At 38.5% G+C, this 12200-nt stretch overlaps 1 protein-coding gene across 1 annotated transcript in view; it reads left to right on the top strand.

Annotated features, from left to right (window-relative positions):
- Nucleotides 1–9839, top strand: part of BCKDHB (branched chain keto acid dehydrogenase E1 subunit beta) — a 110814-nt gene extending 100975 nt beyond the window's left edge. The window contains exons 10-11 of the mRNA XM_066545897.1: nt 2839–2991; nt 8338–9839. Coding sequence (XP_066401994.1) covers nt 2839–2979 — 141 coding nt within the window. The 3' untranslated portion in view covers nt 2980–2991; nt 8338–9839. The remainder of the gene's footprint in view (nt 1–2838; nt 2992–8337) is intronic.
- Nucleotides 9840–12200: the final 2361 nt, after the last annotated feature.

Below are 12200 nucleotides of genomic sequence, written 5' to 3'. Positions count from 1 at the left end.
TTCCCTTCAGAGGAAGGACAGGCTGGAGTAAAAAACCTCTTTTAACTATCTTCTTCTTGCCCCGATGCCTGAAAGCACTTCCTCCAAACAGCAGATGAGATTGCTTTATTTTTCCATACATTGCAGATGGATGAGTAATGTTTTCTTTCAGTAATGCCCAATAATGGACTTGATATTTTATTTTATCCTTTTTATACAAGTGTATATCTCTGTAAATGTCTGCAGTTCTCATTCAAAGATTTTAAAGAGTTTTTAACTCAGAACCCTGATTTAGCAATGAGTACCTGTATCTCTGATAAAAGTAAAACATGCTTTTAAATAAAGCTAAAAGAAACTTGGATAAAATTTTCTATATTAACATACTGGGACATTGTAATCTGGGGAAATAGATTGAGTGTACCACATACTGGAGGATCCATTTCATATACAATTATCTAACATCCAGCAAGTCTTTGGTTTTAGGTCCTATTCTAAGAAATCAAGGCATGTGATTGTTTTAAAGTGTTGCATGTGTGATACATTTGACTGATTGCTGTGAATTTCAGGAACACATTTTTATTGCGACCTGTGCTCTTTAGGTGTTTTGAAAAGTCTTAATGAGAGTGTATTAAGCATCACATGTTCAAATAGAATTATATGACCAATTATATGCCTTTATATCTTAATATAATAATGTATTTTCCAGAAAGCTTTCAGTGAAAATCAGGCAAATGAAGGAAAATTGGCAAAGGTCATATTGAATAACTGAGGCCAGAATTTGGCCTCTGCAGTTAGGAAGCAGGGCAAGAACAGTAATTTAATGTTTTTTTTATTTTTTTACATTAAAAAAATTTTGATAGATTGAACTAATAACTATAGCTGTTGGTTTCATAAACACTTTTCTAACAAAATAATAATTTTTTACTTTAATTGAATTTTGGAGGTTATGGATATTGTGCTAATAGAGTATGACTTTTTCATACAGGTTTTCAAAACTAAACATTTTACACTGAACCAGAAATCCCATGCCTACTACTTTACTTCCAAGACCATTTAACTTTAAAGTTTTTTCCTAATGTCTTTCCTGGGGAGATATCAGTTTGTTTAAACAGTCTGTCTTCTAGATAGTGGTCTGTGTTGGGCACTTGAAAACAGCACTGCAGGGCTGGGAGCCTGCAGGTCTAAAATATATTTGCATGTTTTGGTGTAATGCAACTGACAGGTGGATTGGGCAGTCAGTTTTGGGATGGTCCAAAATCTATTGCCTTGTCTTATTGGTCAGTTACAACATGGGAATCGAGGTCTGTTTAGTATCATAATTACCCTGGCCAGCAGGTCAGAGTAGGACATCATGATCTATCTCATAGGCAGATAAAGGACTTACTACACTCTGCTTTCCAGGGTTTTGTACTAATGTGAATCTTTTGCTTTGCAAAGAAAAGAGTGCCTAGAAATGGAGCTCAAAAATATTTATATTGTTTGCCTTTATCTTTTACCTCAGAGCTACTCAGACTGTGAAGTTTTCTAGGTGATTTAATGCACTATTAAGTGTAATTGATACTGTGTGCAATCACACGACTTCTTGGACTTTTTACTTTGGTTCATTGTCCAGAAAAACCCATCTCACAATACTGGAGTGAAAGATTGAGATCTCAGTGTGCTACCAGTACCTTCTATACTGCTAAATAGTGATGTATAGAAAGCACAGTAAGTAGAATTAGGCTGCCATGGACTGCAAGGCAATGTGCATTCAAAACAGTTCATCAATCTGAGAAAATACTTGGCACTCATTTGTAGAAAAGCATTTTAACTTTTCGTTCAAGCATTTGTAGAAAAGCTTTTTAACTATTTTCCCTGTGGGCCTGGCGGAAAAGGACCGGTAGATAATACTTCATCTTCCATTTTGCTGAGCCAAGTACAGGGGAAGTTGGCCAGGATTTCTCAGTTGCTGCACGCCATAAAGGAGAGACCAGGAGGAGACATGTTTTATCACTTCATTTGTCTGCTTTGGAAGGCAAATACCTATACTAAAGATATGGGGAGAAAAGGGAGCTGATAATTAGCATCAACATCAGTTTGGTCTGGCTAAGTTATTTCTACATCTACTTCTCATGGATTTTTGTGGTCCATGCCATCATTCTGGCACTTGAGAATAAGAAGATGGAAACCCCACTATTTATTTGGTTTTTAAGGCTGATAATATTACATATTTACAGGTTACTTTCAAATTAATGTGGTGTTTGTAATATTTTGTGCTGTTCTAGGTCAAGTAATGAAACATTATGAGTCATTATCAAATCTGATCTCCAAGTAGAATACAAATTGTGGGGCGTTGAGTAGAGCATGGATTTGACTGAAAGGTTGGAGATATGCAAATCCACTTACTTTTCCTAACTGCTTAATGCTTAGACAGAGCCTTAATAATCTAAGAGTTGAAAGAATTTTGAATATGATGTTCCTTTATCCAGCAAATAATATGCACTCTTAGATTATATAATTTTTCTATATGTTTAAAAGTGGCACAGGAAATAGACTCTTACTCCTTTGCTCCTAAAGTATTTGTTTCTTGGCAGGAGTTGTCTGAATGTATAGCAGATGTACTAAATATAAACTGGCTGTGATTTAATGCAGCACACATGCAGAGAATGAAAATAACATTCATATGATTTGTATTTTTAATTAGGACCTTTGTGCAAGAGGAAGACTATTCTGATTATGACTACTTATTCAGTGATATAAATAGAACTTCTGAGTTTCCAGGACTGTCTGTCTGGCAAAGTTCATATGACCCCAATTTGTGATTCAAGACTCCTGAAAAGAATGTCCTCACTAACATTTATTCTGTATTTTTGTTAACAGGAGGAATGCTTTTTGAACTTAGAAGCTCCTATTGCAAGAGTATGTGGCTATGACACTCCCTTCCCTCACATCTTTGAGCCTTTCTACATCCCAGACAAATGGAAATGCTATGATGCTCTTAGAAGAATGATTAACTACTGAGCAACACTACAGGTGAGGAATAACAGCTTGTACTGACAGGTTGCCTCCAAGGGTTCTGACAGGATTACTGCAAGGTTTGGGCCTATACTGCTACTTGTATATTTAATTAATTTATTCATTATTAAACTATTTATTTAATTTATTGCTTTATTTAATTATTTTTAATAAGAATTGCCTCTTACAGCTTTGGGCCTTCAGTCTTAAAGGGGTCTGAATATTTTTGAGTACTGCCATTGAAATCAGTGTTCAAAATTAATTACACTGCTTGATCAATTTAAAAATTAAGTGTCTTGAATCTTGAGAAGTGAAAAAGAGTATAAAGTGCAGAGTGAAAAGAATACTTATGCAGAGACTATATTTTCATCTCTATTAGAATACTCAAGAGTTACTTCATAGGCAAACCACAGTGTTAAATTTTGTAATTTTTCACTTCTCAGGGTGGCCTGTAATCCTGTACAAATAACACCCAATTTACTCTGAATATTGCCTCTGTATTGTAAACACACACAAACCATTGGAAATACGTGAAGCATCTGTAGTGTCTTACAGTTCTGTTGAAGTACTACTGTTTAATATTTATTATAAAAATAATTTTCCTTTATGGTCTTCAATGTAATTTGATCAAGCTTGAAGATTGCTGTTTGCAGAGTGCAAAGACTGTGAAGTAATACATAATCCTGTGTCTGTTACTCACAGTCTGTAATATCTTTTGTTTCATGATAATATTACTAAGTAGCATTTGACTGTGGGGTGGGCTGATGAGGATTTAGAATTGTGCTGTAGGAGAACTTCTGGTGTATAATGACCAAAATTTAACAGTTTAGAAAATGTGTTAACACAATGTATTCTGTGCTTCCTTTAACTGAACAAAGTAACCTGGTTTTTGAGATACAGTCTTGATGGATCTTGTACATGGGAAATGAAAAGAAGAAAACAATAGAAACTGTAATGGACAGGCAAGGGATTTTTAGCTGTTGACACCAAATACAGGAAGGCCAATGTGGGCCCTATATGAGGGGTGCCATCTTCTGTCTGTTTTACCTCTACATTAAACTGTGAATTAACTTTAGAGCCATGGATAGAAGGTTACCAATACCATAATGTTAAACCCCTCCCCACATCAAACGCGAATGATACTTCCTATTTGCCTACACCATTCTCCGATCCATCCCAAACAAACTAGGAGGTGTACTAGCCCTAGCTGCCTCGATCCTCGTCCTGTTCCTCACTCCATTACTGCACACATCAAAACTGCAATCAATAACTTTCCCCCCTCTATCACAAATCTTATTCTGAACCCTAGTTGCTAACGTCCTCATTCTAACCTGAGTAGGCAGCCAACCAGTAGAACACCCATTCATCATCATTGGCCAACTAGCCTCATTCACTTACTTCACAATCATCCTAGTTTTATTCCCCCTTGTGGCCGCCCTAGAAAATAAACTACTCAAACTCTAATTAACTCTAATAGTTTACAAAAACATTGGTCTTGTAAGCCAAAGATTGAAGACTGTACCCCTTCTTAGAGTTACCCCACCACCCTGTCTTGGGAAGAAAGGATTCAAACCCTCATCTCCAACTCCCAGAGTTACTTTCAGGAGACTTTTTGGCATTCCACTCTTGTTTGTTTCCCTCAATAGCAGACAGTAGAGTTTCTGTATGAGAAATGGGATTGCTACCAGTGATGCAGTTTCTGCAAAAACTACAGTAGTAGTTCTACTTTACTCAAAAATCGCTTATGACTGACAAACCAGAGCAATTCATAGAATCACAGACTATGCTGAATTGGAAGGAAGCCATCAGGATCGTTGGGTCCAACTCCTGGCCCTGTGGAAGACATCCCAAGAGTCCCATCACATGCCTAAGATGGTTGTCCAAATGCTTCTTAAACTCTGCCATGCTTGGTGATATGATCACTTCTCTAAGGTTCTTGTTCCAATGCCCAGCCACCCTCTGGGTGAAGAACCTTTTCCTTATATCCAACCTAAACCTTCCATGACTCAGCTTCCTGAGCTTAGTCCTGCCTTATCATGAGAGTGAAGAGATCAGTGCCTGCCCCTCCTCTTCCCCTCACAAGGAAGCTGTAACTGCAGTGAGGTCTCCCCTCAGTCTCCTCCAGGCTGAACAGACCCAGTGCCCCCAGCTGCTCCTCACACAGCTTCCCCTCAAGGCCCTTCCCCATCTTTGTTGGCCTCCTTGGACACTCTCTAATAGTTTAATGGCTTGTTTACATTGTGGTGCCCAGAACTGCCCCCAGCACTCGAGGTGAGGCTGCCCCAGTGCAGAGCAGAGCAGGACAATCCCCTCCCTTGCCCAGCTGGTGATGCAGTTCTTAGTGCACCTCATTTCCTTGGTATTAAAAGTAAAGCTGTTTTCTAACCTGTCATATTTTTTGTAGAATATGTAATCAGTGCTCTTCTTTTTTCAACAGTTGTCCTTGCCTTTGATCTGGGTTGAAGTAAACTCATTAAAGATTTATTTCCTTTTTTTTTGGCACCTCTGTAACAAAGTCAGAGTATCTTACCTAAGGAGAATGGTTTGGTTGTATCTGTTCCTTGAGGCAAGTTACTGGCTCATGCTAGATAGCCTCTGATTTGTTCCTTTTCAGAGGAAATCAAAGCACCAAATACTGTTACCTCTGTAAGAAAAGGGAGACAAACTGAGGGCATTTGGTGGTTCAGAGACTTAGTTAACCCCCTGTTCCTCTATAGGATGGTAAAGGGAGGGAGGTATGAGCTGAAAAGTGGGTTCTGAGATTGCATCATAATTGTGCACAGCCCAGTTTCGACACTGGAAATCCACACTAACCCTGGTCTAAAAAATTTGCCTGGATTTAGCATAAGCATATCAAGGAGCAGGTTTAGTAGAGGTTGTCTGAAAAACAGTGTCAAGACACAGAAAACTCTGCTTTCTGCTTTGTCTAACAAAACATCCAGATATTGGGGCCCATAGCACCATATCTTTTGGTTGGTGTGACTAGATGTTAGTGTCACAAAATGAGCTGCTCAAAGTTCTTCTATGTTTTTCTATGAGAGAACATTAATGTGTCTTGTTGTAAGGCACATTTCCGGGGAGTATTTCCTTATTTTTCTGTCTGCTGTACATTGGTCTTACATACTTGACACAGCAGTTGCAACAGACCTCCATTCTGCTGTCAACTCCACAGAGTTTGCCTGCAAGGTAGCTCACTTATGTTTCTAAGAAATTGAAGGATTGCTTTACATTTGCTTATTTTTGTACTCATTGGTAACATTTGTTACTTGCCATTGGTACAGAGTGATGAAGTTATGTGTTCCAAACCATCTCATATGTTGTTCTAAGAAATGGTTATACAGTTTGTGTGGATTTGAGCACAGCTAGTCCTTCTGGACGTTAGAAAGGTTGGGCCCCTTCACGTCCTGCTGTTGGAGAGACAGGGCAGCTAGGAGTTCCCTGTGGTGAAGAGGGGTGTAGGGTTGGCTTTTGAGTTACAGAAATGGTCAAGCTGGTGGTGTGGTTTAACCCAAGCAGGCAACTCAACCCCACACAGCCTTTCTCATTTCCCCCCAGAGGGATAGGGGAGAGAGAGCTAGAAAAGTAAAAATATCTGGGTACTGTGGTTAATAATTTCTAAAGTTACCATTATTATCCTAATGTACATTTAGTTTTGTTCAGCCTATGTTGACAGCATCTCACACACAGGTAGTTGCTTATCTTGAGTTTGTCAGTACAGATGGATTTCCTGCCAGTGTTTGTTAATGTCTCCTGTGTGCCTCACCAACGAGACAGGCAAGAGCAAAGTCTCTGTCTTTCAGCAGCTCCTCAGTTATTAAAATTTGTAGCTACATTAGAGAGAATGAGAATGAGAAATAGCTTCCAGGTAGGCAGCTGTGTTCCAGATAACTCTCTGCAGTTGGAAAACAGATAAAAATAAAAAGAGCAGTGAGATTAGGATGGATCTACATTTCCTGGGTAAATGGAATGTGTCTGGCCGTTTATTTGAGGAGGGAAAAAGTCCCTAAAGGAAGAAACAAAAGATAGCCATCAAACTGGAGAAAATAGCGACAAGTTTTATAAAATATGCTCTTGTTCACAAATACGTTGAAGGCTGACTGTAGCATTGAAATGGCAGGTATTTAAGTGCTTTTCTGTTATATTTTGCAGCTTTTACTACCACATTTGCATATTTTGTTTTCTTGTCAAATTCTGAATTTTAAAGCTTGGTTACAATTTACCTCCACGAGAGTGTTCATGTGTGTTCATGGAGAACCATTGTTACTGTTACAAACTTAGTCTCTAAAAATGCAGCGCACCAAACTTCATTGCAGAACTATTTTATGAGAAGTTTAATCTTGGTGCTTAAAGGTTAGGTGATGTTAGGGGATCTTAGGGGGCTGATTTAAATTTGTTTTTCTTTCCAAGCATGCAGTTGAAATTGGTTGTGCTGGGAAACAGGAAGGGACCTGGAAGGTACTTTAGTTAGTAATTGTGTCTTCCTTGCACTCCTGGCTGTTTGGCAGGGCTTCATACAGGTTAGCTTGAGGACAGGACAACTGTACTTCCTCTCCCTGTTTGGTAAATAAGATATGATAGACTGTGCAAAATCTTTTTAACCTGAGACTAACAACCAGTTTCTTTCAATACATAAATCAAAAATGTGTCAGACAAGACTGCCTGCTTAATAAGGCTATCTCTAACCCACTAGAATTAACAACCTCCAGAAACTTGAGTAGGACACAACATTCCTGGTTTATAAATCTTTTCCTTCTGGATGACAAAAATCATACAGGTGGTCAGTGAATCATGTCTTACAAGTGAGTAGTCCACATATAAGATACCACTCTACTAGAACTATGAGTTAGACTGTTAGTATGGCTGCTGCAAATCTGTACTTGCATTCAGGCATTGCTGAGAACTCATGCAAGATCAATAATGAAATTATCTTAAAAAAAATCCCTGTAAACAGGAAAGGTGTTGACTATAGTTTCTTTATCAGACCCCTCTTCTCTGTAATAGTAGAATAATAGTATATCTAGTAGAAAAAATACAAAACATTTAATGCTTAACATTCTAGAGTAGGAGGGAAGGTAGTTCATCATAATTTTCTTTGAGTAAATGGCAATAATTAGTGGTGTGCTGACTCTAGGTACCATTTGCAGCATTTCTAATTTCTGTGGGTCTACCCTGGCAGACATGAAATAGTATTTAATACAAAATCAGTAAGTAATTGATAGTAATTTGTTTTAGTTCATACACCTTGAAGTTAAGACATTATGAATTTAAGAACTAAGATTATCCTGGAGTATGCTGTCTGTTTAATGTGCAGATATTAATTTCAGTCTTCAGATTTATAATTTATTTTGTCATCTTTTTCTGCAGAGAGGAGAAGAACAACAGGAAAATACAGAAGCTGCCTTCAAAACTCTTGACATTTTAATCAGATCTTTTGGGTTTTGAATTTACATAGCAGACTTTTCTTTTAACTCAGCTATCCTGAATGTTCATCTTGGCTATTCTTCAGCAAGTTCAAATTTTCCTTAATTATGAAATCAGTGATGGGCAGGTGATTGTTACAGTAAGTACTTTCAGATGTATTCAAAGATATTCCAGATGTTGAATGAAAATTGCACATTGCCGTGCTTCACTAGGTTACATCTAGACTTCATTGTGTAAATATTAGAAGCAGAATTTTATTCAATAAAACATGTTATGCTCATGTAGTCTCTCCGTTTTGCTATTGTTTTGGAAGAACCCAAAGAAGTTATTTGAATGTGACTGTTTTTCACACAATAAACCTTACACAGCCAGACCAACTTGTGGGATAGAGACCTGCTTTAACTGGTGGCATCAGTGTTTTACTTGAGTGGCTTCATGCAAAATAGTCCCTAATACTGATTTCCCTTTCTGCAAGGGGAAGTCCATTTTTCTTGAGAGGGGAGGAGAGCATTTTTTGCTTTGTTGCTGTGAGAGGCTTAATTGGTACATCTTTGCTGCAATATCCTTCCTTCTAGAAATGGAATGTGTTTGCTACTAAGCAGCTATGCAAAAAGCAATTCTTCTTCTTTTTGCCTGCTTTGCTCTCTGTACAAATCAGTCTCATGCTGCATTGCTTCTTACTGAATAGGGGAAGGACTGGGGGGGGTTGAGGAGATGGATGGCTGTAGCCAGATAATCACATTTCTGTGATTGTTCAGGGGGGTCTTTCTGAGAGAGAGAAGAATACCTTTGTAAACAAACCTGCTCAGGACAATCCTCAAGGTGACAGGTGAAACACACCAGGGAGGAACTTGAGGAGGATAACTTCACATTCAATATCAGTGGATCTATGGGAAGTGCTAAACTGTTACCTTTTCAGGTCTTACCATTTTGTGTAAGATTATGTCTTCACAGTTTGTGCATTCCCTGAAGAATTTCACACCTGATAATGGAGCTAGTTCTTAATGTATCCAATCAAAATGAAATTGTTGTCAAATTGTGTTAAGTCTCCTGTAGATGCCATGTATAGAACTTGTTTATTGTCTGAAATAAGATAGGTGCATTACATAATTTATATTTTTTTTGTGCTGGATGGAAGATATTTTGGTCATATGAAGGAAAATGGTTTTAAAAATTATTTCTGTCTTTGTAAAACATTAATAGATATTTTAGTAACTGTCTCCTAAAAATGTACTGTTACTGTATTTCAAAGCATATAAAATAGATGCAATTATAGTACTGCCTTAGTAAAATGTACTTTGGTAATTAATAGCCTTAATAAAATATACTTTGTATTTACAGTTTTCACAGAAAAAAGTGATTTCTAATGTAGTGCAAAGCTTAAATTCAAGTTTCCTGTACTGATATATGAAATAATATATTTCTTAATAAACATGTAGAAAATATTCACACTTAATGTGGACTGCTGCAATCTGGTTGAGGGGCAGGTTTTGTGTTTTCGGTGACTGGTGTTGTGTCAGTTTTAACAGTATAAAAAATTGTTCCTTTCTCCTCTGTTTTGGGTAATATAGAATATTTTTCCCTGGCAAACATGGATTAATGTTCTAAAATAGGTGCTGCCTCCAAAAGCCTGCCTAGATGGCAGTATTCACTCACATAACTTGTGCTCAAGGATGGAGGCTGTTTAAGTGCGTGTTAAGGAAAAATGACTTACAGTGCTAAACTGGATGGGAAGGTGTATGCTGGTACACACAAATAACTGTTTCTTATTAAGTTTCCTAATAATAAAATCTAAAGACAAGTCATATTTTCTGGGTTTTAACCACTTAGGTCTCCTAATTTTATTCTCAGATTTAACCTGGGCAATGATTGTTTCACACTAAGTAACTCCTAAAGGAAAAATCATGTCACTACTCCTTGCTGATAGTCCAGAAAATTAGTAATCTATCTAGTCATGCTCATTTAACACCAATTGCTGGAAATACTTACAGTACAAAGTTTATTGCTGAATCCTGAGATCTTCACTGAAGGGGTTTTCAAATATTGGAAGAGCTCCAGGAAAATTGGGGAGTCACCATGCCTGGAGGTTTTTAAAAGGTGTGTAGCTTTGACATTATGAGTATGGTTTAGTGGTGGACTTGGTTGTGCCAGGTTAATGGTTGAACTGGGATGATCTTAGAGGTCTTTTCTAGCCTAAATTATTCTATTATTCTATGAAAGACCTACACAGCCTTCCTAAGACCCCAGATTTATTAACTGCAGATGAAAGACTTGTATCCTCTTCTGTCATCTAGCTCAGTTAAGACTGTAGTGCCATAACAACCTCACCATAATAAACAGTGTGCTGATTATATAAAAATTGGACTTAAATCATTAGATGTATTCTTCCTCGTGGAAGTGCATGTGTTTGTAAGAGGATTAGCCAGTAGTACATTCTCACTGCCGTAGCCAGGAGCCTTGACACAATGACCTTCTGCTCCTACGGTCTGATAATCAATTCTGAGCCCATTAATCTTTCCAGACAGATTTCTTGCTCCCTTAGCTAAAACCTGGTGCTCCTGGTGCACTGGTATACTGCAGAAGCTCTGTTCTAGCCACATAACTTCAGAGGCAGCAACTGAAAGGAATCCATTCAGCAAGCTGGCAGAGATTGTTATCACAGCAGCTCATGGGGTTCAGTGAGCATTATATGTTCATAACAAAATAAGCTGACACAGTCTGTAAGCTCTGCCAGATTTCAGCAGACCTGAAATAAGGATGCAATTCTTTTGTAGCTCTTTTTCAGCTTAGCTGCTCTGCAAGATACACATTGATTAGATATGGGAGGGCTACAGCTGACTTCAGTATGAAACATGATTTTTAGAACTTGGTTCAGTTGCTTGTGCTTTGGCATCGAGTACCATTTGAGACACCCTGGGGTATCCTGCATGGTCTCCATGTCTCCAGCTGCTGCTTCCATAGGACCTATTGGCATCTGCCAACCCCATGTACATCTCAAATAGCATAGATGCTGGCATTCAGGCATCTAAATGGAGTCCTTTGTTTTCTAGAACTTTGGATAGCTGATGTCTGACTATTTTTCTGCAAGCTTGCATAAAATGCCAACACTGAGATTGGTCCAGTCCTTGATTTTCCAAGTAAATTGCTCAAATCCTTAGTATGTACATAAGGTGGGATACATGATGTTGTGTGTGAAAGAAAATATCATCTCCTAGGTGATGGGCTGATGCTGCACTGGCCTGTTAGTTCCCCAAGGAGAATAATTTAGAGCAAAACCCCAACCTTGGAACTGTTACCTGGCTGGAGTTGGTTGCCATATGTCACAAGGTTTCTGATGATTATCTGAAGGTAACGGGGCAAGGACCTAGTTCTATTTCAGCAAAACCATGAGCAACAGGAGTGAGTTAATGGGACATGAGTTCCCTTGCTTTCTGTAGGCTCTGTGTGGGATTCAGCTCAGGATTAAGCCACCTAAATGTGTCTGGATTTAGGTGTGTATGACTGAGCAGAGCAGCTGAGCTAGTACTAAGTTCCTTTAAGGTAATCTTGACTCATTCTGCAGGCTGAACTGACTCCACTGACTGGTCTCTGCCTGGTGCCACATTAGGTGCTGTAAGGTGTCCTGCCTGGCCCTCAGCTGCTTGTCTGGAAAGGTTCAGGTCTCCCATCAGTCCTTCTTTCACCATGCTCGAAGTCATCTAGGGCTGCAGATCATCATTGCTAAATGTGTGGGCAGCAGGATCTAATTCCCCAGTGGCTGCCATGGGATCACAGCCCAAAGGTGGGCATTAGATTTTTAACTTCAG

This window comes from Molothrus aeneus, chromosome 3 (assembly GCF_037042795.1).
Source record: "Molothrus aeneus isolate 106 chromosome 3, BPBGC_Maene_1.0, whole genome shotgun sequence".
Classification (NCBI taxonomy): Eukaryota; Metazoa; Chordata; class Aves; order Passeriformes; family Icteridae; genus Molothrus; species Molothrus aeneus.
The sequence above is the reverse complement of the archived record's forward strand: the minus strand, read 5'-3'. Positions and strand labels throughout refer to the sequence as shown.